Source organism: Athene noctua, chromosome 11, assembly GCF_965140245.1.
Source record: "Athene noctua chromosome 11, bAthNoc1.hap1.1, whole genome shotgun sequence".
Classification (NCBI taxonomy): domain Eukaryota; kingdom Metazoa; phylum Chordata; class Aves; order Strigiformes; family Strigidae; genus Athene; species Athene noctua.
The window spans coordinates 15357058-15380570 of NC_134047.1; the positions used below are offsets into that span (position 1 = coordinate 15357058).

The window sequence follows — 23513 nt, forward strand, 5'->3', positions numbered from 1 at the left end:
GTGCTGCTGAAGCTTGCATGACTTCTCTGCATTGGTGTGCCATCGCAGGATGCTTATTTGCCAGTTTAAGAGAACTGAGTGGGATGTTTGGAGCAGCTGTGCAGGTGATGGTGTGGAGGAGGAGGAAGGTGAGGATGGAGATCAGTGTTTAATCACTGAAGAGAAAAGGGTATACTACTATCTTATACTACTATTACTACTGTAAATGAAGTTCATCCCTTGCCATGTTACTGCTCAGGGCTCTGATGCAGCACATGGATGGCACGAGAGCTTTCTAGTGGAGCATCATGTAGTCCACAGCAGGATTTGAGCTTTTTAATATACCCACAGAAATGGAAAATTCCCTTTGGGAGGATGGAGAAGGCTTATCTTTGTGAGGGAGAAAAGAAAGGTGAACACCAATGTGATGGAGGCATCATGATGACCCATCAGTGTCTCCCAGCAGTTGGGGATGACTCAGGGGTATGGCACTGGTATGATGCCATGACAAGCTCATCAACAACATGCAGGGAAACAACTCATACAGACCACCCCTGAGATAAATGAGCTCTTTGCAGGGGTAAATGCAGAGCCATGTTAGCTGAGGCTTATTCAGCTGTTCCTCACAGTATTGATAAAATGTTTTATTTGGTGATATTTTTGCCCACTTCTCCAGCACTGTCCTATATTCTAACAGCAAAGCACCTCCTGTGCCAGCTGTGGGAAGCTATCACACATTCACAGAGATGCTGATGGACTGAGCCTTTTCTAGGGACTCCGGATGTGCTGGAACATGTGCAATTTATTCCTTCTTCAGCAGTACTCACAATATCCCCAGTGCAGGCTGAGCACAGGAAGGCAGCCCTTCCCCGAGAGATCACACGTGGCTGTGGTCAGTCAGGAAACAGAGAGGACAGAGGCTGTGGTGGGGCCATGCTTCCCGGCCCCGCATCACCCAGCACAAGCCCCAGCCCTTATCTTGATAATGTGAGCTTCTCCTCTTTTATTTTTTTTACATCGAATTTTGATATTAGCATTTCAGAACTGAGCATTGCCCATGATGAAAGCATTTATTCCTATTTAATAAAATCCCTCCATTTCCATACAAAACCCACCTGTAATGAAAATGATTGTTCACAAACAGTGAGCAAATAAGTGGCCCGCACTTTGTAATTTAAACGTTGTCAAAATGTGACCACAGAGGTGTCCCATTCCCTTGGAAAATACCACGCATGGCAGAGAAGTGCCAGCAGGATGACCTTGCTGGGGTGAGCGGGGGGCCTGGGGGCCACACTGGTATCAACCACCCTGCACTTGTCTTCACTTGCCAGTTCAGGTGGCACTGTGCAGTCTGCCAGGTCCCCTGGATGGGGGACATCGAGCACTGTGATGTTATCAGGGCCCAGGAAATCACAGTGCAGCCCTCTGATCACTCCCCTGTGCTTTGTGGTCCCCTGCCAGAACCAACGCATCCTGCAGTCGCATTTCCAGGGGTTGTGGGATAAAAACACGTACTTGAGTTTTGGCAGTTCAGCGAACAAGTGGATAGGGAGGGAGCTGAGGTTGTTCTTGCTCAGGTGAAGAAAGTGCAGCTTGTTTAAGTATGAGAAAGCAGAATCTGAGATTGAGGAGATCTGGTTGTTGTTGAGGTACAAGTTTCTCAAGTTCAGCAGATGTCTGAAGGTGCAGTTGACAGCAGTGATTCTGTTGGCTTCCAGGTGCATGGTCTTGAGCTGGATCAATCCATCGAAAAGCTGATTAGGCAAATCAGCAATGAAGTTGTGTCCTAAATTTAACATGCTCAATCTGAGAAGCTTTGTAAAAGCGCCATTTTGAATGATCCATATATGATTCTTCCTGAGATTCAGATCATGCAGGGTTTCCAAGTCCTTCAGGGAATCTCTGCCAATGGCTTCTATGTGGTTGCCCTCCAGGGACAGCCTCGTGAGGCTGGAGAGGTTCCTAAAGGCTTGTGGGAAATACCGCATGTTATTGGAGGCTAAATTGAGTCTTTCTAAAGAAGAGAGGTGTGAAAATAAAAGTGGGTGGATCTCGAAGATATTGCAGTGGGACAAATCCAGGCTGATGAGGCTTAATAGTCCTCTGAAAGTGTTTGCATGCAGGTAGGTGAGACGTGAGTTCCTGCTGAGATGCAGCTCTCGCAGTTTGCTGAGAGTGTGGAAGGACCCCGGAGACAGGAAAGTCAGATTATTTCCATCTAGCCAGAGGCTGTGGAGGGAAGTCAGGTTTCTGAAGGTGTTGGTGGTGAGAATCCGCAAATAATTATTGGAGAGGTTTAGAGAGATGGTAGATGCTGCTATTTCTTCAGGGAGGGCGCTCAGTCCGGCTCCGCTACAGTGGATAATCTCTTCAGGTGAACATTTGCACATGCTTGGGCATGAATCAGAGATATTCAGACTCAGCCCAGCCTTTGCTGCACAAATAAATATAAACATAACAGGAAAGAACATGACCAGCCACAAGTCAGCCACTGCATCTAATACCTGACAGATAGTAGAGAAGAAGGCAAGAAAAAGAGCATGTACCTTTTGGATAGGTGAACCGCGAGCATTGGAGAGTCAGTTGGGCTGTGCTTTTAGTGCACAGTGAAAATAAATTAGCTGGTTCTTCCTGCTGCAGACCAATGGGGATCAAGTCTTTAGGCAGATAAAAGACGATTAAGTGCTGCCCTGCTGCGAAGAGTATCACTGAGAGGCAGGGAGATTTCTCAGCCACCATCACGCCCAGACAGTGTTTTTTCCCACCTCCTGCCCTCTGCAAACAGCAGCAGGTAGCATCTTCCCTCAGGATCTGTCTAGGAGAGGGTCCTGCTCCTGGGTTGATCACCATTCTCAGAATCTGCTTGGCAGTTTACAAAAATCTCCCCCCAAAGCAGTTTTTTTGAGCATTTTGCTCCAGTTAGGGCTCCAGCAAAGGCAGCTGAGAGTGGCTCTGCCGTCTGGATGTGGGATGGGGGGCTCTCACCCTGGTGTGGCTGCACATGCTGGCTGATGCCCTGGGCTCAGGCTGTGGTCTGAAGCTGAGGAAAGCGAAGCTGTGGCTGGGCCTTGAGCACAGCCCTGTTGATGGCTGTGACTCTTCTGCAGGAGACTGTCAGGAGCTGGGCGAGCCTCGTGTTCCCTGACAGCCGGGAATGTGCGGGGGAGTGCTCTGTCCTGGTGGAACCTCTTCTTGGGATAAGCCCTGAGCCGTCTCTGAGTTGTAAAAGTTGATCCCCGTGGGTGAAACGCAGGGTACCCCAAGGGCATGCTGCCCTTGCCAGGGTGCAGCCTGTGCCCAGCAGGTCTGAAGATACCACTGAGCAACCAGAGATGGGCTTGGGTCCCCAAAACCCCATGTCCTTGGGGCCTGACCTGGTTTTTGTCCTACATCCAGAGTGCAAAGGAAAAGTGCAACTGGGGAGCTGACTGATGCAACTGCCAGGCAGGGATCAGCAATCTGCAGGCGGATTATTTTGCTTACGATGCCGAGAGGACTAGATCTGGCCTTGCAGCTGATGTGTCAGCAGGGCAACCAGTGACACAGTTGCTTGTCTCATTTTTTCTCACTCTTTTGTTTTCCCCTTCACTTCTCTCTGTTGGCGTTCTGTCTTTGATGTGTTCGAAGCACCTTCTCTGTCCCCTCCCTTCAGGTGCATTTCCCTGCTCCTAATTTCTTGGCCTGTCTCAGCTTTTTTTTTTTTTTCCCCATGTTTTACAGATTTCAGTTTCCTTTCTCTCCCCTACTCTGCCAGCTCTGCCCAGACAGTGGCTAAAAACCCAAATATATGATATGCCCAATGGTAAGCATGAATTGGACAAATTTGCAGATCCATTTTTTTCCTCTGCAGAAGCAGATTAAGGTTCCTGTGATGTTAAACTGCTGTGTTGGCTTCAGCTAGTTCTGTTTTCTTTTTCATTTTTTCAAGCAACAACCCCCCAAAGAATAGCTTCTCCCTGGAAGCTTGGCTGGGATGGCTGTGTTGTGTAATGGAGACCATCTTCCAGCTGTAAACAACATCATTTAGTTAAACAGGCTTTGCCACAGTGTTACTAGGGGCCAAAAGCTGGTTTTCACCCTGACAGCAGCAGTGACGGCACCTTGCCAAGGGGCTTGTCCTGGAGGAAGGTAGAAGCATATGATGCTCACTCCATCCATTACTCATGTCTGGGGCTATGCTGAAGGTTTTGGTGGGTGAATCTTTGTTTTCTGTATTCCTGGCTCAGCTGGGACTGCTCCTTTGAGGACATTACTTGGGAGGAGTGTCCCACTACTGGGATCTCTAAGGCTGCTCTTACCTCTTGCAGCAGCACAGCTATGAATATCCATTGCTCCACGACTTTGCCTGTGCACCCCTGTGACAGACGGGTTTCTGCTGGTCTTTGTGCAGGGTGTGTGAGCTGTTCTGTGTCTGCTAGGAATGGTGTCACTTTAGCTGAAGTTTTGTAGCTCTAGTGTCCTTTTTATTCTCCACAGGCTTTATTTCTGGTTGTAATTCCAGCAGTGTTGTCTTGTTCTAGCCCTTATTTAAGCCCAGTGCACTCTCTAATTCTCCTTGGTTTCATATTGGAAATTTTCAGAGGGCGAAAGCATGCAGCTCTTGGAGCTCATCATTGCCAGATGTTGTTTAACTGGACTAAAACATAGTAGTGAAGAAGGACCACACAGCTACAGAATGGTTCCTTGCTTCAGAGCTTGTAGGCCCAAAGAAGCCTGTAAAGTATGGAAATGACCAGTTTTTTACACCTTGTCGTGGGTTTGGCAACTCCAGCTGCTCCCTGTAATGATTCCATGATGCACAGGGGTTGGCAGCTGCTCTTGCCAGGATTTTGGCTGTGGCTGCTGCCTGGGCCACTTAACTGATGGCAGCTCTGGTTGTGGCTGCCCTTGGGGTGGAAGCAATGCAGTGGTGTATCATTGCTCCGCACCTCACCGTGGAGAGCTAAACCTTTGCTGGTGGCTAAGTGTTGATCCAAGATAATGATTGCAGGTATATCCTGCGTGTGCTGCAGTGCTCAGGGCTCCTTTGCAAGAAGCACTCAGCACTGCCTGTCCAGCTTCGGCTTCCTCAGCACCATTGCTGCAGTCAGCAGTAGCCAGCGTCACCGCCACATCGGATGCTGCAGAGACAAGGCGAAGACATGGTCCTTGAGAAGAACTACCAATTGATTTTTCTCTCTAGCTGCTTTTTAAACAAATACTTTCCCACTATGGTCCATTTAATTATGAGCATCTCAGCTCTTGGGCTGCCTTTTCCAGTCTCAGCTCTTTGTATGCAGGGATCTTTGGTTGTCTCACTCCATCTGCTAGGAGAGTTTTCTGAAGCACATCATGTGTTTTGGCTGAGGTGGCTCATCCTTCCGGCTTAAATGGAAAGGCTGAGCCACTGCAGGTCGTCTGTTAAAATGTATTCCACCCATTGCATGACCATGAGTTGTGTTTTGTCTTTTCTTCAGTCACTGATTTATCTGACATTTGGGATTTAGAGCTCAGCACACCCACTTCAGAAATTGTTTGTAGCTGATGTCGAGAGCTTTGCTTAAAAGTGTAGATTTTGAAGAGCTGTATTCTCTACAGGATCGAGGTTTGATCCAAGCAGTCCAAATATCTACTTTGGGATGGTCTTGCTGGTCTAATGAGTTACAGGAGCAAGATTTGCTTTCTTTAAACTTTCTGATGAGCAAAGGTGGTGTGGGCAGAATCACTTAATAGCTTTGTTGATTAAAAGAAGGATTAAGTGAGTTTGAATACCCGAGTGTCAGGAACATTCTGACTTCCCAAAAGCTTTATCTAGCTGGAGAACTCTTTCATGTGTATCTCAGCCTTTTTGGTACATAAGAGACATTCCTGACAGAAACACTTAAAAAGTGGGAAATGATGCTTGCAGTGAGTATAGTTCAAAACAGCAAAGGAAGGCAGATTTTATTTTTAAAGGATCTCTGGAAAGAGACCCCCTGGGTACTCTGTAGCTCTGTAAAACTGGCCAGAGTCCTAGCTCTTCCTAAAAAAATCACTTTGAGACCCTAAAAAGAAATGTGAAGTATGCCCCCACATCCTTAAAATATACAGATATATTAATACTAATAAAGCAGAAGTTAGACAGGAGGGACCTCTCTCCCACAAGCTGTGAGCATCAATGTCTTGACCTCTGCTGCTCATCACAGCAACTGGTCTGGGAGAAATGAACAGGAGAAAATTACCTGTGATGAAAAATTGTTCTTTATGAAAGCTGAATGTAGGTTCCCATTGCCATCCGGCTGAGCAGGTCTCAACCGCTGAAATGCTGTGCTTTGGCCATATCAGTGTCTGTGGAATTTAGGCTCGATGCCTGTCATGGTCAAGCCCTGGTGCCTGTTGGATTATCTTTATTTGGGGTCATGGCTCAGAGCTGTGCAGCACTCGGGAATGGAGCTCTGGCCAAGTCCTCCTGCCTTCAGCAAGGCCAGGCGTGCTGTGGTGCTCCCCCTGAGAGCAGGCATCGGCGCCAGGGCGCATGTGCACTCACTGCCTTTAATAGCAACGGGTGCAGCATGTTTTCAAAGTCACTATGTGCTTGTTTTCTTTACTACTTTTAGTAACTTGTAAAATGCTTACGGCCAATTATTTGAACAAACAATGTCATGGAGAATAATCTCAGTCTTGGCAGTGCATCGGCTAGACACAAACATCTCATAAAAGAAATGCTTTGGAAAAATTTTCTGCATGCTGGAGGTGGAAAGGGTGTCCCTCTTCCCTCAGAACTGCCTCTGCCACACTCTAGACACTGAATTGCTTCAAAAACTGACTTCTTCCAACATGGGAGGCCCAAAGAATGGGTCCAGAGCTCTCTGTACTGGTCCTGGCTGGGTGGCCCTTGTGTTTACCGCTGTGCTGCTGCAAAGTGAAAAAGCAGAGCTTTCTCTAGGCCTGCTCAGTGCTTCCACAAGAAATCGTGGCTTCAGGAGTGAAAGTGGAACATTGACCATGGTCTCCCCTTTAAAAATGCTAGTAGTTGTCCCTCCTGGCCAAAACACTGGGTTTGCAGACACCCACTGTCAGAACTGATCATGCTTCAGAGGTACGTGAGACAGCATTAAGACCCAGCACGCCAAGGCAAGAACCACAGATGCTGGGTGTGAGCAGGGCTCACTGCCTTGGCCATCAATTTTCAACTGGTCGCTGCTCACAACTGCTCTTCTCCTTAAGGCCCCAAAAAGGTTGAGAAAAGGCAGTCTTCTCTGCAGGAGCGCTCTGGGCCTGTGGAAGGACGAGGTAGATAGATACTCCAATCTTATTTGCAAGACTGAGCAATTAATGCCTAAAGAAACCCTTAAACAAACAAATGGGGGAAGGAGGAATGCACATAAAAGTTTACGGAGAGCTGGGTAACCCAGCTGCAGGCGGGATGGTTTCAGTGCGTGTGCGCAGAAGGCCTGTCGTTTGGCATGAGGCAAGTGCGCCAGCCGGCTCGATGGAAATCATCACTCCCCCAGCAGTGTGTGAGCGCTGGATTCCTAGCTCCTGCTGCCAGCCCTGGGAGTCAGGGCATCCTTCTGTAAATCACCACCAAAGGGGTCAGAGCCATACTGACCTATATTGAGTTATGCCTCTTGGGGAGCACGTTTACGAGATATTTTTTTTTCTCCCCTCTTGCTTTCTCCAAAAGGAACAAGTCAAGCCTGTGAATACAGTCTACATCTGGATCCCACATTGCTCGGAGGATTTGGCAGGCTGGCAAGGTTTAACCTCAAGAGCTGGCTCTGACAATCTGCTGGCGCAGTTGGGTATGCTACCTGTTCAGAATATTGCATCCCTGACAGCAACACTTCCTTGCAAAAACCAAGACCTAAGACTTGGATTGCGTTAATCTTTTTTTTTTTTTTTTTTTCTTTCTCCAATTTGCACAATTGATTAGAAGCTGCTATTGAGGGGAGGGGTAATAGTGGTGGTTTTGTGTGCGTGGGGTTTTTTTGTTTCAAGTTTTTTGAGGGTTTGGTTTGGTTCTTTTTTAAACACTTCTAGTGACCTCTTTAGGTGCATGGGCTTGAGGATAGAAAGGTAAACCTGAGTGCTGCATGTGAACATACAGCATAATTTCTTCTTCTCTTTATCTTTTTTTTTTGATATAAAAGACATGCATAATATCCTTCCCCAAATACACGTCCCAGAAAGCACTAACTCCTCACCATTTAATAGCAAACAGGTCTTCTTGTGGTGAAAACTCCCAGTTTTTGTAACTTTGCAGCTGGATGAACAGTAAAAAGGCTGAAGACTCTGCCCCTGTGCTGAGCTGTGATGCAGTAGATCCATGTGCTGGATTTACCAGCCCGGCTGTGGAGCTGCACAGACATGTCCTTCAAGTTCAGGGGGCATTAGCTCAGCTGCAGCACTACATGACACAGGGCAGGTTTATGTATGGGTGTCCATATTGGGTGTACCTGCTATTTCACAGCCATTTGTGTACAGGGAACGCTCAGAAATAGTGGGAGGAAGAAAGAAATAGTGGGGGAAACAGAAGAGGGAAGGGTTTTGTACATTGGCTAAATAGAGCTGTGGAGTGAGAACTTGGGATCAGATAAGGAATTGATGCATTGAGCACTTGGAGGGGTCAAGAATTGCACCAGGTTCATCTTGTCTGCTAAGAGATATGAACCCAGCACAAAGTTTCAGTTCTGGAGATAGAACAGAATAGACACAGTCCGTATCAATTAGGATCAAAAGTGCATCTGGAAAAGAAAACTTTATATTTGAATCTAATCAATCGGTGTTTGCTATCTTTGCAAATATAATATTCTCATGCATTTGACTTTTTCTTCTGCTTACAAAGCACGTGGATGTTTGAAGGGTGGAGCAAGATCTTTCACCAGCCGTTTGTGTGCAAAGCAACTAGCAGCAAAAATTCCTGGCTGAGGGTGTCCTGTCGCACACTGTTAGTAAAAAATTAAATGGATATGGATCAGAGTGAGTGCTGACATCTCAGGCCACTCACCTGAGAGCCAGCAGTCCTCCGGATCCCAGGGAGGGGATGTATGGGGGGATTGGTGGCAAAAGGTGCGTTTCTTCTCCTTTGCAGTAGGACATGTGACCTCCGCACTTGCACATACCACACGCTCCTGCTGACCTGCTTAGCAGATGTTTGGTTTGAAGAAAAAACAGAGTCTCTGCAGTGTGCCTCTAGAAGGTGTATCACCTGTTCAACACCTCTTGAACAAAACAACGTGCCCCATAGTGGTTGTAGTATGTGGGAACTGAGTGCAAATCTTCACCTTAAAGCTTTTTGGTTAAGTCTTGACTTTTTCAGCTCCCAAGATGTTATGGTTGTTACTGCTTCCTTTACAAATTTTCTTTATTTTTTGTTGAGTAATGCAAATTTCAGTGATTCCAGGGTGTCTCCCCTCCTCCTCTGCCTTTTCCATGACAACCTCAAATGAGGGTGGGGAAGAATGAGTGGGAAAAGGAAGAGGAAGGGATTCCCCAAAATCAAAAAAAACATTTATAGAATGGGTGAATCTATAGAATGGATGAATTGTTCATATATATGTCATGAATTTCATATATATGTATCTTGAGGTAACAAGGATGTGCTGACATGTATGCTGTCTAACTCTGGCTGTGACATGCAGTGCTGGAGCCTTTGGGACAGATGAGGTCTCCCATCCTGTGCAGTGATTTGGTATTACCCTCCTCTGTGATACCTGTCATGTTTGGGTCTGTTTCTGTTTTATCTGCTCTCAGTGAATCATTTCATGGAGCTGTTTCCACTTTCTTCCCCTTTCAGTGTTTGCCCCAAGCACAGGCACCATGTGTGCTTGCAGCCTGACAGCCCTGACCGGTGACCGCTTTGTTGTTGTTTGTGAAGCAGTAAATCAGCTGCACTGTGATAAATAGAAATGCTGCGTGGGATTCCCTTTCTTTAAATAACTCAGTCTCCTTTTGCACAGAAAATGCTAAAAGTGGGACTCTTGGTAAGAGGCAGATAAAGCCAAACGCTGTTCAGGACCCCTCTCCCTGCCTTGAGGCTTAGTGCTCTCCTCCAGGGGATGTGTATGAGTTTGCTGATGAACTTTTCCAGCACTCTCTGCAGCTCTGGGTCAAAGACACAGCTGGGCAGAAAGGCGAATTTGTTCTCCACAGCCTGCTCAGCCCTTTGTTCTCTGAATGTGCTGGTAAAAGGCTGTTTTCCCTGTTTCATCTCTCTTCTGGGTCACGTTGGTGTAATCAGGGCTGGTTACAGAGCCTGTGATGCCTGCTGCCTCTGATGTGCTGCACAGTCCCAGAGCAAGGGCAGACACTGGGGCTCCCCCAAGTCGCCACAGTTGAGTACCCCTCACTGCAAGGCTCCTCCAGTTTTCAAAGAAATCTCCTGGTTGGAGATGGACAGCCAGCCAGCAGCACCTGGCTGGGGCAAAGGGACACGTCACTGGCACGGACTTCTGTGGTTGCTTTCCATCTGGCCTGTGCAGCCTTGCCTGGGTAGCACAGCACACATGTCCCCCGTAGATGGGCTGCTGCTGCGGAGGAGATCACGCTCAAGGTATCAGGGTGAAATATTTAGGGCTTACGGATGTTTACTTTGCCCCAGTGCTTATTCTCCAGGAGTCCCCTTGGAACTCCTTCCAGGGAGAGGAGGCTGGGGCCGGGTGGAGCGTGTGACACGAGGGATAAACAGATGTAAAAACTCAGTTTTGTGTGAACGGGGAGTTGACATGAGCATGCAGCCTTGCTGATCTGCTTGCTTTGCTCGTGTGCTACCCCAGTGCAGCCTCAGAGCCAAGCCTGCTCTCTGCCACGTGAATTTGCCCTGCTGCCCTCCTGAGTTCGAGCAGCCTGCGTGGCTTTGCAAGGACTTGAGCAGTGGCTTTCCCGATCAGCCCCCTTACACAGGCAATGCTGGTGTGAATGCCGTGATGTTCCTCCACTTTCTGTGTGTGTGTGTGTGTTCACATTATGATCAGCTCTGCCAGGACTAACAACCTATTCCAGGCTCCAATGTGTTAGCGCATGCCGGGACTCCATAGAGTGCGTGGGAATCCCCCTCCGTCAGAGATGCGTGAATGCCTGCATGGAGTCTCACACGTGTTGCATCTACACCTTGGGGCAGAAGGGGGTTGCATGTGGGCCCAAGAGCTGCAGTAGAAAACCGCAGAGATATTTGTGTGAATTTCCTTTTTCTTTCTTTCTTTCTTATTTTCTTTCTTTTTTTTTTTTTTTTTTTTCCCCCTGGTTGTCTGTTCCTCTCTCCTGATTTACTGCATGTGCTCACGTGGCCTTGGAAAGGGGGGTTCTCAAACTGTTTTGCTTCCAAAAGGAAAAGAAGCTGGCAGGCATTCATATTTCAGTTCTCAAGTTATGTAGGTTAAAGTCTCCCAGTGGGAAAACGGAAGATATGAGAGAGCAGATTGCTGGTGGTGATACTCGCTAGAAGGAAAACAGAAAAAAGGAGCACGGAATTCTAGAGCTACAACCAGACGATTGTGAGGTTTGAGAGGTATGTTTTCTATCTACTATTAGAACATAATTTCCATTGATTTGATTCAATTTGTGATAAAATGCCTCATTGTAGCTTAAGTAATAGCAGGAATGACTCGTTTAGAAGCAGATTCTAAGCTACCAGTTGTTTGTGTGCGGAGGGGGGGGAGTGTGTTTGTCAATGAAACCTTGTTCTCAGTAGTGTAGCTAAAATTAATGATGGTGTGGTCATTATATGTAACGCTTTGTGACTAGTTCTGAGATTTCAGCTTCTGTAGGTTAAAGTGAGGGTCTCAGAACATAAGAATTAAGGGTGAAATGGGGCTCCAGACCCTCTCCTGAATCTTCGTCATCCCCAAACAAAAAACTTTCCTCATGTTTAGGACCTGTTTGATTACAGAGCATGGGCTTGTGATCCAGTATTTGTGACTTTAAACACCGGCACTTTGCAGAAATGTACATTAATATTCCCCTATTGAATTTTCCTTGTTGAGACAATATAACTAAAATTAAATTTTTGTCAGTATATTCAAAGTAGCATATTGCATATTTTACACTGAGCAAATTATAAGCTTTATCTCAACTCTTAATACAGAAAAATGTGTTTAAAATGATCAGTTGCCTTCTGTAAATGAGAGATCATTACCCGACTCTGATGTCTTGGTCAAAATTTCTGTTGTTTTTAGGGCCCCTTGAGTATTCCTAAATGCCTAACTGGTTCCATAAGGACTTGATTAAAAATGAATTGTCTGTTTCTATTATATAAAATAAAATATTTGGGTATGATGTCATCTTTATTGCCCATAAAGTCTTAAAGTTTGAAAAATGCCCTGCTTAGAGCACAGACACGAGCTCTCGATCTAGAGCAAAGACAGACATGTTAATTAACTCTCCTATTTTAGCTGGTTTGTAGCTAAATTTTTTCCTACTGAAACCCAGTCCTGATCTTTCTAAATGAATGGCAAATATGACTGTTAAATCCAATGCCTGCAAGGACCGAGTACTTGACTGTCTATTGCTTGTATCTACATTGAAAATATTTCTTTTACTCTTCTGATTAAAAGTCACCATGAGGGCAGGAGATGCAGATTTGCTTTGAGAAGGACTCTGACAATAAATGACATTTTGCAAATGTCTTTGTATGCAGCCCTTGCTTTCCTAATAGCCTTGATAAAAGGCTGCTTTCATGCCTGTGAAGTCCCAGAAGACCCTCAGGTGTGAAGTACCTGATCCCCACTGGCAAGTGGTACCTTTTGACATTATTTTAACTGTGCAGAGTGCTGAAAATAGTATGAGAAAGCTGAGAAAAGGATCATGAGGAGTTTCAGTGCTGCCTTTGGTCACAGAAGTTCCTGAAGTATCTCCAGCTCTTGAGTCAATAATCTTTCTGCTCTGCTGGATACAGAAAGCACCATTACAGATAAAATCCAGCTGCTTACTTCTCTGCCAGGCTAATTAAAAAGTGCTGTGACCTCCCTAGGGCTAATTGTGTCCTGTCAGTGGGATGGAGGAAAGGAGTCCAGCAGGGTTGCCTTGTATTTCAGCATTCAACTTACTGTCATAATTTGAAACGGTTTTTATTTTATTGTGACTGCGTGCAGAATGCATCTCTAACACACGGTTTCTGATCTGCAGGTGAGCGGTGTGGTAGAAAAGTGCTGCTAACACATGAATTTCCTGCAGAATCTCCTTTTCCACCAGGACCAACATGCAGAGCAACTACTCCCTGGTTGCCACCACCAGAGAAACTCTCCAAGTCCTCTATACAGCACTGACAAACTCCTCGGCTGCATTGCGCTCGCCCCCTCCCTGCCCACTGACCTCTTCAGATTACCAGTTTTCACTGATTCCAGCACTCTTCTCTGTGGTTTTTCTTCTGGGGTTGGTTGGTAACAGCGTGGTGGTTGCGGTGCTTTGCCGTCAAAGTGGACCCAAAACAGTTGCTAATATCTACATTTTCAACCTGGCCTTGGCCGATTTGCTGTGCCTCACCACTCTTCCCTTCTGGGCTACGTACTACGCGCAGGGGTACAACTGGCTCTTTGGGTCTCTGATGTGCAAAATCTCCAGTTCTGTCCTGTGCTTGAACATGTTTGCAAGTATATTTTTCATTACATGTATGAGCGTGGACCGGTACCATGCTATTGTCCATCCTATTCGCTCTCAAAGAAGAACTCCACAACAAGCTTATTTTATAGCATTGGTTGTGTGGGGCCTTGCCTGTTTATCCTCCCTTCCAACTTTTTATTTCCGTGACACTCACTACATTGAAAGCTTGGGGGTCAATGCTTGCATTATGGCTTTTCCTCACGAGAATTATGCAAAATGGTCTGTGGCAACAGCCTTCCTGAAAAATGCACTCGGCTTCTTCATCCCTTTGACAGTGATCACCACATGCTACATCTGGATCAGGAGGCACTTGCTCAAAGCACAGGAGTTTGGGAAAAACAAGCAGAAGAGAGACAAAGTCCTAAAGCTGGTGGCTGCTGTTGTGGTGGCCTTCTTAATTTCCTGGCTTCCATTCCACATGTTAACGTTCTTAGATGCCTTGGCTCGTATGAACATCATTAACAACTGTGACGTGACAGGGATCATCGACACAGCGCTGCCATTCGGCATCTGCATGGCATTCACCAACAGCTGCATCAACCCCTTGCTGTACTGCTTTATTGGGAACCAGTTCCAGGAGAAGCTGCATCGCTTGTTTAAGCGACGAGTTTATCAGTTCAACAGCCATCAAGAGAGCTCTTCTTTGAGGAAAGGGAGCTGCTTCAGAGATGCTGAGACGCCTGTGGGCAGGGCAGGGGGGCCCGAGTCCTTACTGTAGGCGCTGGGGCATGATGTGGGTCGATGTCAGTGCAGCAGTGTCCCTGCAGTGGTGACACTCCTCTCTTCTGTTCCCTTTGTTTCGTGCTCATTCATTCACCAGCTGTTTGAAGGAGAATCTGTTTTTCTCATACATGGGGATTTATTCTTCCTTCCTTTCCACAATGAGCACTCAGCTTTTACATAGAGGGAAGATTCTGGCAAATAAATATATTGATGGCATTTTAAATATCAGCTTGTGCATGGCTGAGGTCAGGCGAGTGTTTAGTGTAACACAGAAAGACAAAGCATACCAAAGGGCCATTGCACAATAACCGCAATTGCATAGGTGCTGAGTATTATACCCTAAGCTGATTTTCTAAAAGAGATTCTCAGAAGAGAATGTGTAAATAAGGCAGTGCAGATACTTCTGTACCTATCTGTAAGAAAATATTTTTACCTTTATTTTTTATATATATATATATATAATTTTTTTTAAATATATGACTAGAGATGTCGTATGTAACAATGCATGAAATATACCTCTTGCTTGCTTAGGCTTGAGATTCTGAGAACAGGTGGAGACATGGTTCTTCAAACTGCTGGAGGCAGGACAGTATTCTTTGGGGAAAGTACAAGCACATGCATGTTTTTATACCTTTCTCATAGCAGGTAACGAGTTTGCAGGCCAGATGTTCCTTTGCTTTGATTCAGTGTGGTCACTTTTGACAGTCATGCCCCAGGAACTGGACATGCTATATCCCACTGCTATGTGGACACGCTGAGTCCCAAACACTGTCCAGCAGCCTTCTGGGAAAGGACTTGCTGATTGTCTCGACTTTTTGTATTTTAAATGTTAATTACTACTGTAATTTTGTGGTACTGTCTACAGAAAACCTAAGTGACTCTGTCTTGACACCCAGAAGAAAAAACGTTGCGTGACTCCTAGGACTTACCCACATCTCAGTATGGGAATTTACTCATTTGTAAATATAAAAAAGGGAGGGGGAAAAAGTATTTGACAAATACTGATTCTATTTTGAGGTCACTTTTGATGATTATTTGAAATGTCCTTTTGCTGGAGAGATACTGGTCCTTTTGGGCCCTTCGGAAAGGATCATGTTTGCTCGGCCTAATCAAAAAGAGGGATCTGATAGCACCTTGCTCAACCGCCAGCAGGTTGTCCCCAGGCTGGGTGACCCAGGGTAACTGAAAGATCATTAGCTTCAGGGAATTCTCTCTGACAAGTTACTCTTGAGGCTTGCATTAGTGGTTTTGGGTCAATGGAACAGAAATTATACCTGCTGGTCGGGTAACCAGGAGTTTGTCCTCCCTGGAAGTCCCAACACTGACTGGTGCCTGGAAGGTGTGGGAACCTGGTACGGAACTGTCCTTCACTGTTAGGGTGGGGGTAAGTTTCTTCACTGGTGCCCATGAAAATGGGATTATGCAAGAAATGTGCCAGTCTCAGAGCGATGCAAGATGAAAGGTTTGTGCAGAACTTGGCAAGGCAGGGGCTTGACCACAAATGACCCCTCCTGCCTGTCCTGGTCTGGTGTTCTGTAACGGGGTATGTAGCTGGAGAGACATTGTCCCAAAAAGTGAAAGAGCCACTAATGCGTCTCCCCTGGAATGTTCTTGTTGAAAATATTCCGAGGAGCTAATAGTGTCTGGGGCATCAGATATTTCTGGGAGGACAAACTACTAATTGCTTAGCAATGAGAACAACAATGCAGTCATGCTTCAGCAAAACAAATCATCATACTAAGAAAATTACCAGGTATTCAAAGTGGCAGGCTCAGAGGAGTAATAAGAGGTTGTGGGGGCTTTTTACCTTTGCTGCAATACAGGTCAGTAATGAACATAACTGTACCATTAATTGCCATCTTTGTAGTCTCAGAGCAATAACTAAGCGACGCCATCTGACCCCAGTGGTACCTGTGCTTCAGCTGTACCCGTCCTGAGCATAAGCACAGACTGCATGTTTTCTGTGCATCAGTTTGGACCTGCTCAAAAAGAACAGCTTGTAACAAGTGTCATGCCTTCTGGCTGGTGTGCAGCCCTATGCAGATAGGGAAATACTACAGGAATCTGAAATCCAGCTCCAGTTGCATTTACACATGTGAGAGGCTCGAGAGAATAAGGACAAAGCTTTCCCTAGGAGAGAGCAGCAATGGAGCATCTCCCACTGCTGGAGCTGGGGGACAGGAATATAACAACTGCTTTCCAGGGCTGAGGCAGCTACACTCACTGTTACTCTCCTACAAACAAGGAAACAAAAAAGGAGTATTAAATGGGAGACAAAACAGAGAGGGAAAGAAAATTCCTTCTTTCAAAATGTAGTTTCAAAAGAAGTCTACCCTGAAGGTCATATTCTGCAAGAGTGACAAACCAAGTGACCCCATGAGCTCGGCAGTGTGACATTTCTGTTTGCCTGATCTGCCTTGTACATCTAATAGGTCATGAATTTGAGTAGTGCAGTTAAACAAACATCCAAAAAACTCTAGAGAGGAACCTGAGATGGAAGTGGGGGAGGTGCTGTATCAAGGGTTTTGCTTTATTTTTAGAGCCAACTGAATAACGTGGAGCTCTATAAGTTTCTCCCATCGTGCTCAAGTTTCTCATGGGATTTTTCAGGGATCTTTAATGGAAAATGCGGGTTTTTTCACAGTTTCAGTGCTGTGTTTATTTTCTGCAAAAGAATTTGACTAAAACTTAAGTAGGTTTTTTTCCTTGCAAATTTACAAGCTACATTTTTCTTTTCAAGAGAACACTTCGCTGATGTTTGGGAAAAATTCTAATAGTTGTGCAGTGCTACAGCCTCTCTCTGTCAGATCCCAATCCCCACTCCCACCTTGGTCCTGTGCAAGCTCTGTGTTCCCTTAGGCACTCCTAGAAAATGCAGACAGCGTGTCCAAGGCAGGAGCCCTGTGCACAAGCACGGGAGCCCTGCTCAGGCCAGCCTTGCCCTGCGCCTGCCCTGAGATTGTGCCCTAGAGCGATTCATGCAATTTTGGCAGGGACATTGGGAGCGTGTGTGGTTGCTCAGTGTCTTGCTCACTCTGTGAGTACAGTGGGATGAATTGATAAACAACAGTTGGATTTTGGCTGGGGTTGCTCCTGCTCTGCCCTGCCATGGTGCAGTCAGTGTCAGTGGAGAGGAAAGCCCACTGCGGAAGGGGTGTGTTGTCATCTGCCGGGTGGAAATGCTGGTGGATTTGGAGTCAAAACTGAGAGTGGTCACAGGGTTTCTTTGGAGAGGAGAATGTCCTGGAGCACTTCTGGGCCTGTCAGTGGGTCTTTCCCCAAAGACAAATGGAAGGGATGGTTTCCTATAAGGGTCAGTTGGTCTCTGTCATGTTTGTGCAGCAAATTCTGTTTGTGGGTTTCTTTTCTAGCTGTAGTTGATTACTCTCAGCTTAAATGAATTGCAGAAAGAGTCGCAGTCCAAACTGAGCATCCTGTGTGTGTGCCTGAGCTGACTTGAATATGCAACTTCAATATATGAAGCAGAGAAAGTTGCTGGCATTCATTAGCATGAGCGAGTGCTGGGTGGTGAGCTAAATGCTTTGTTTATGTAAGATATACAATAAGAAACGTTTGGTACAGCATGTTCTCCCTGAGAAGTCAACACAGCCTGAGCCTGCGCTGGCACTCACTCAGCACACTTGTCCCTCTCCTCAGGCCAGGTTTTGGGCAGGAATATCATCTTGCCACCCTGCAGCCGACTGCCACAACTTGGCTGCCCTTCACAATGCATCCCCTTGTCCTGCTGAAGGGTGAGGAGGTGCCACCGAGCAAGTGAACTGCTCATATTTCCCCATGAAAATAAGGACTTTTGGATACTGTATTTGAGTAGTCCTGGCAGGAATTCAGGAAACCCGAAGCGTGGAGATTGAGGTGGTCTGGCAGCCTTTCCTCCATGCTGGCAGACTTGCTTCTCTCATCTCAAATCTCCTTCCCCTGGAGGAAAATGACTGCTGTTCTTGGGAAGGGCTGCTCCGTTCATCAAGGTCTTGAGATGTGCCTTCCTCATGTCTGCCTGCTGCAGGATCCAGCTGCGTGCAACAGAGAGGGACTTGTTGCTCTAACCCATGGGCTCTGCCGGGAAGGTTTGTGAGCCTCCTATGGCTTGGTCTTACAAGACACCTGTCTACAGGAGCCCAGAGCTGCTGTCAACATCACATGTCCTCTGGTCTAGGTACAGTGGTCAGCTGATGGCCTTGCTGTTTGGCAGAACATTCAGTGAGGTACCTGTCTGGGAGCCAACACTATCCTCTGTTTGCTAGGTTTCATTAGAATCAAAAGAGGAAAGTTAAAAAAAAAAAATAAAACCAAACTCTGGAGTAAAAATTGATATTTGTTTATGGAAAACAGCAGGTTTGTGTGTATGTGTGTTTAAAGGGAAGTAATGCCTGACCCTGTGGGATGCCCAGCTGCCAGCAGCAAACCTGTGTGCATTCACCTCTCCTAATGAGGTGTTTGCAGACCTTCTCCCACACTGGCATTTCCACAGCTGTAGTCACCCTCTGCTTTGCTGCCACGGAGAAGCAGGGCTGTGGGGTGCTGGATCTGTGTTTCAATCCGCTGTCAGGGACAGTAAGGATGGGAACCAGGGGGGTTTACACCTCTTCTGCACGGGAAGCCCAGAGGCACCTCCCTGTAACACTCCTGTCCTTGATAACCCATAGGACATCTATCCCTTCATCCATGATTGCCTCCTTCCCTCCCTCTCCCTCCCAAGCTGTAATCCTGCCCACTTCAAATGTCAGCCCTTACCTCTGTCAAAGACCATAGATGGTGGTGTAACTCCTTCAGCTTCCAAAACCAGCTTTTTTTGGCTTTTCTGTCTCTCTGCCACTGGGACTGATGTGGGGCAAGAAGCCAGGAAGCAATTGCACAGGCCTGGCTAAAAAGATTCTGGACTTGGAGACCCCTGGAACAGGGAGCAAGCCAGCCTCTCTCATTACCTCTTTTAAATGTTTACTTCCCACTTCCTCTTCAGCTGAGACAGAATCTGAATCTGGCACTATAATCTCTAGATAGAACTCTGTTAATCCCCAAAACATTTTGCATGGGCAAAGCATATGGAAGTGGCTGAGTGCCCTGACATAAATTTCCCTGCCGTGAGATACCTCTGAACTTACTCCCTCTCCCCTGCTGCCAACTAGTAGCTCTTCAGTTTAAGCAAACATAAGTTTGCAAAGTTCTACTCCATGCCTGTAAGACAAGCAGTTATGGGAAGCCAGGATCCAGTGTGAGTTTTGGCTTTAAGAACTGTAATTCCAACAGTGTTATTTTTACATCAAATAAGAAAATCAACAACATCCAACCCAATGAACTGCAACAGTGCAAATGCAAATTATCCAACACAGCTGCCAAGTCAACATGACAGACAGCTAATATGAAACAGAGGACAAGGCTGTCTCTAAAAATCAGGCTCACCTTGTAGAGAAATGTAAGAATCCCTTCTAGCAGGAAGGAAAATGGTATAATCATTAAATGCATTTAGACAGAGATTTGTTGGGTGTATAAGATACAATTACTTTTGAATTATGTGTGGGAGAGCTTGAAGAGACTTAATGCAATGAAATGGAAAGATGTCATATTCATATAATATATCCCTCAGGAAGCAGAAGCAGCACATTATTATTGCTGTTTAAACTTTGGTTTAACAGTGTCTTCTGCATTCCCTAGGGATGCCTCTGAGGTTGTGCTCTGAAGCTATCTGCCCACACATAATGCAGTTCATTCATTGTGGAGGAAGTACAGGCATGCAAAGGTGTTTGCTGTGATGGAAGCATAGGGTTGAACTCTGAAATAACTCGCCTGTGCCCTAAACTTACTCCTTTGTGCTTTGCTGCAAGATGGAATGTGGGCAGCTGGCACATGAGCCCTGAGTCTGGGCAGTGGGGAGCTGTCAGCCACAACCATCCCTGTCCAGGCACTCTGGGGTGCCCCGCTCTCCTGGTTTCAGCTGGGATAGAGTTAATTTTCTTCCTGGTATAGTGCTGTGTTTTGGATTTAGTGTGAAAATAATGTTGATAACATGCTGATGTTTTGGTTGTTGCTAAGTAGTGCTTATCCTAAATTAAGGACTTTTCAGTTTCCCATGCTCTGCCAGCAGGTAGGTGCACAAGAAACTGGAAGGGAGCGTGGCCAGGAGAGCTGACCTGAACTAGCCAAAGGGATATTCCATATCATAGGGTGTCAGCTCAGTATATAAACTGTGGGGAGTTGTCTGGGGGCAGATTGCTGTTTGGGCATCCATCAGCATGTGGTGAGCAATCACATTGTGCATCACTTGTCTTTTCTTGGGTTTTATTTCTCTCTCTTTTTTATTATATTCCTTTTCATTACTATTCTTATTATATTTTTATTGCTATGTTTTATTTTTATTTCAAATACAAATATTACATTAAACGGTTATTATCTCAACCCCTGAGTTTCACTTGGTTTTTAATTCTGTCCCCCCATCCCACCAGGGGTGGGAGGGAGGAGTGAGCAAGTGGCTACGTGGTGCTTAGTTGCTGGTGGGGGGTTAAACCATGACACCCGCTAACTGGGATGCAGTACCATACACAATGCACAGCCTCCTTCAAAAAGCACAGCAAAACATCTGCATTAAGCTTTAGGACAGCATCCAAACATGCAGCTCTTTCGCAATGACAGGAAAGCAAAAATTATGAATACAGCATGTGCTAGGCACGCAGCTGTGTCATGACAGAGTAGAAAAAATGTAGCAACTACCACCGTCTCTGGAGAATACGAAGCACTTCATCTGTACTCTTAAAATCTGTTGCTTCCCAAAATCTTTGATGAGATGATGTTTATGTGGCATGCAACCATTTAGGGTCTTCATCTGCAGCAGAACATGGTAGGTTTTCCTTGCTGATGCTGAGTAGCATTCCTCTTTATTCTTTGACTTGTTCTGGTAAGTGCTTTAATGAGTTTTACACCTAATGAAACGGATCTCATGACCCTCATGTTGCTAGCATCTTACCATGAAACACCTTCACTGACTGCAGTGAGGCCTCTTCCAAAGAAAGGACAGTGCGATTTGGCTCTCTATACAAATCTCTACCATTGTGAGCTCCAGGGTTTTAGAGCATCATGAATCCCTTTTTATCATAAAGTGCTGAATGTTCTTGTTTTACTGTCATAACTGTCTCCTTTTAGATGAGTAAGATGTGCAGAATTTGTGCTTCAAAGTGCTTGTGCTTCCTTGGAAGAGGATTCCTCCATGTGCAATTCAGTATGCAGTAAATATATTTGACAAAGACCTACTTAAGAATGTACTTTCCAACCCAGATAGATTTTGTAATGTAATCAACATGTTCAATAGTAAAAAGATTTGTTTTTCTTTCAAATCTGTGGTAATAGACTGCTGCAGTTTAGAACATGTGGGCTTTTATTAGGGAAATGATACAACCCAAGGGAGTTGTTTTCAAGGACAAGTCTAGGAAAAAGACTTTAGAGTATGATACTAAATGTGCTATATCAACTGGGGAGAGCCCCGTGGACATCACTGGCTCTCAGCCTGGGATCTCGCAGTGTTTCATCTGATTTTATTTTGATTTTCATCCGCTACAGGAAAGAGAAGAGATCTTTCTTTCATCCACTGGAACACACACCCCAAAAAAATTACCCAGAAGAGCCAGGAATATTTATTCCTTCGGCTCTGAGTCCAGCATGGATCTGAACTACAAGACAACTACCCACTTTTCTAGCTACTGACTACTTTTCTGCTGAGATTTGATAATTTGCAGGTAACTCTCTCTAGGATAAACTGGAAACACAAATAGCTAATGAAAACAGATAGGAAAGTTCCTAATGTTGGGCTGCCCTGTAGCTAATTTAGATCAAGAGTACCCCGAGCAGACTTCATGCTGAAAGCAGGAGCAGATTTTATCCATACCCAAGCTGGGTGGGAAATTACGTTGTTGTGGATTGCTAAGACAGTACTTGGGCTAAGCAACATTCTTCTAAGGCATACCATTGGAAAAAAAGCTCTGCCATCTGAAAAAATGTCAGAGGTTCATGTGGAACAGGGTGGATTCAGCATGAGGGTCTGTTGAAAGCCTCTGAATAATTACTGAGGAATGTTCACAGGTTTTCCTTGGGTCGCAGAGCAGGTGACAGCGCTGAAGACTTGTTCTGGTACATTGGGACACTGGTAACACGTGTCCCGGTGAGCCAAGCTAGATGCGGTTGGAAACACATGAAGAATTGAGAGGTTGTTCCTGGAGCTCCCTCCTGCTGTGGATCCTGTCATAAATCTTTGGTGTGTTCATGTTGCCATCTGTGCCTGTCCTATAATCTTTGTCATAACATTACTGCAGGTACACATGTTAGACCAGCTGAAAATATAGCAGTAAATTCAGTAACATCCTCTCTGAACAGCTCATAATAATGTAATGTTGGCAGTTAACATCTACAGCTGTTGTACAGAGCATTTCCTTTGCCCTTGCTCTGTTTGTGTCTCCAAGCTCTTTGTAGACCAAATAGTTAATGAGAGCACATAGAGGAAATCTCTCTTCACCTTCATTGAGGTCTTAAACCCTCCCTGTCACTAGTTCAAGAAGAAAAGTACTCCAGAGAAACAGCAGAGCTGAGTCAGATGTACAGCAGGGCAAAGGGAGAGCTATATGTTCTTCACGTGGTGACCAAAAGAAGTCACTAACCACTTTCCTCTTCACAGAGGTAAAAATCACAGGGAAGCAGCCTGTTGTAGATCACCCTTGTGCTGGCTTTTCATTTAGTGCCTCTGCAGGCTCCAGTCTTCATTCTCTGCCTGGCATGAAGTGTTTACCTGCTCTGTAAATAAATTCATACCATTTCTACTGATGGAGGAAGTTGCTGTTCAGCCACACCATGGCAAAACATGCTTTATTTCCTCATATGATCTCACATAACAGTACATACTGCTCTAAAGGCTGAGCGTGCTTGCAGGCATTTGTTTTAGCACAAAGCTTACCCTGCAGAAGCACAGTGATTTTGCAATAAAGTGATTGTGCTTTCTGTGGTTGGGAAATACTGAAAGGCAAATTAAGAACCCCTGTCCTGAAGCCATTTTGCCAGAGTGCTCTCTTGCTGTAGGCAATGCCTCGTTTCCTTGTTAGCCTCTTCAAGAAAGCTAAATGATCCAATTAAATTATTATGTGCTGGTCTCTGCCTTAGAAACCTCAGTCCCATTAGATTTTTTTACCATCCATGAAAGTCTCTTGAATGATCCATGATTCATTACAGTTTTCTGCTTTTGCAGCCCACTTAGCAGTAAG

The 23513-nt window shown here is 45.6% G+C and overlaps 2 protein-coding genes across 3 annotated transcripts; one reads left to right on the plus strand and one right to left on the minus strand.

Moving 5' to 3' along the window:
- Positions 1–953: 953 nt before the first annotated feature.
- On the minus strand, positions 954–3044 carry LOC141964638 (uncharacterized). Of its 2 annotated transcripts, none has more exons than XM_074915273.1 (2): positions 2526–3044; positions 954–1948 (listed from the first exon to the last, which is right to left on the minus strand). In XM_074915273.1, the coding sequence occupies exons 1-2, from the start codon at positions 2827–2829 to the stop codon at positions 1164–1166; spliced, it is 1089 nt and encodes a 362-aa protein (XP_074771374.1). In that variant the 5' UTR covers positions 2830–3044; the 3' UTR covers positions 954–1163. The 2 variants fall into 2 exon arrangements, with proteins under 2 accessions (XP_074771374.1, XP_074771373.1); XM_074915272.1 differs by having other exon boundaries at positions 954–2413.
- An 8025-nt stretch (positions 3045–11069) lies between these two features.
- On the plus strand, positions 11070–14618 carry AGTR2 (angiotensin II receptor type 2). Its single transcript, XM_074915285.1, has 2 exons — positions 11070–11446; positions 13063–14618. Exon 2 carries the CDS (start codon positions 13136–13138, stop codon positions 14252–14254), a length of 1119 nt encoding a protein of 372 aa, XP_074771386.1. The 5' UTR covers positions 11070–11446; positions 13063–13135; the 3' UTR covers positions 14255–14618.
- Positions 14619–23513: the final 8895 nt, after the last annotated feature.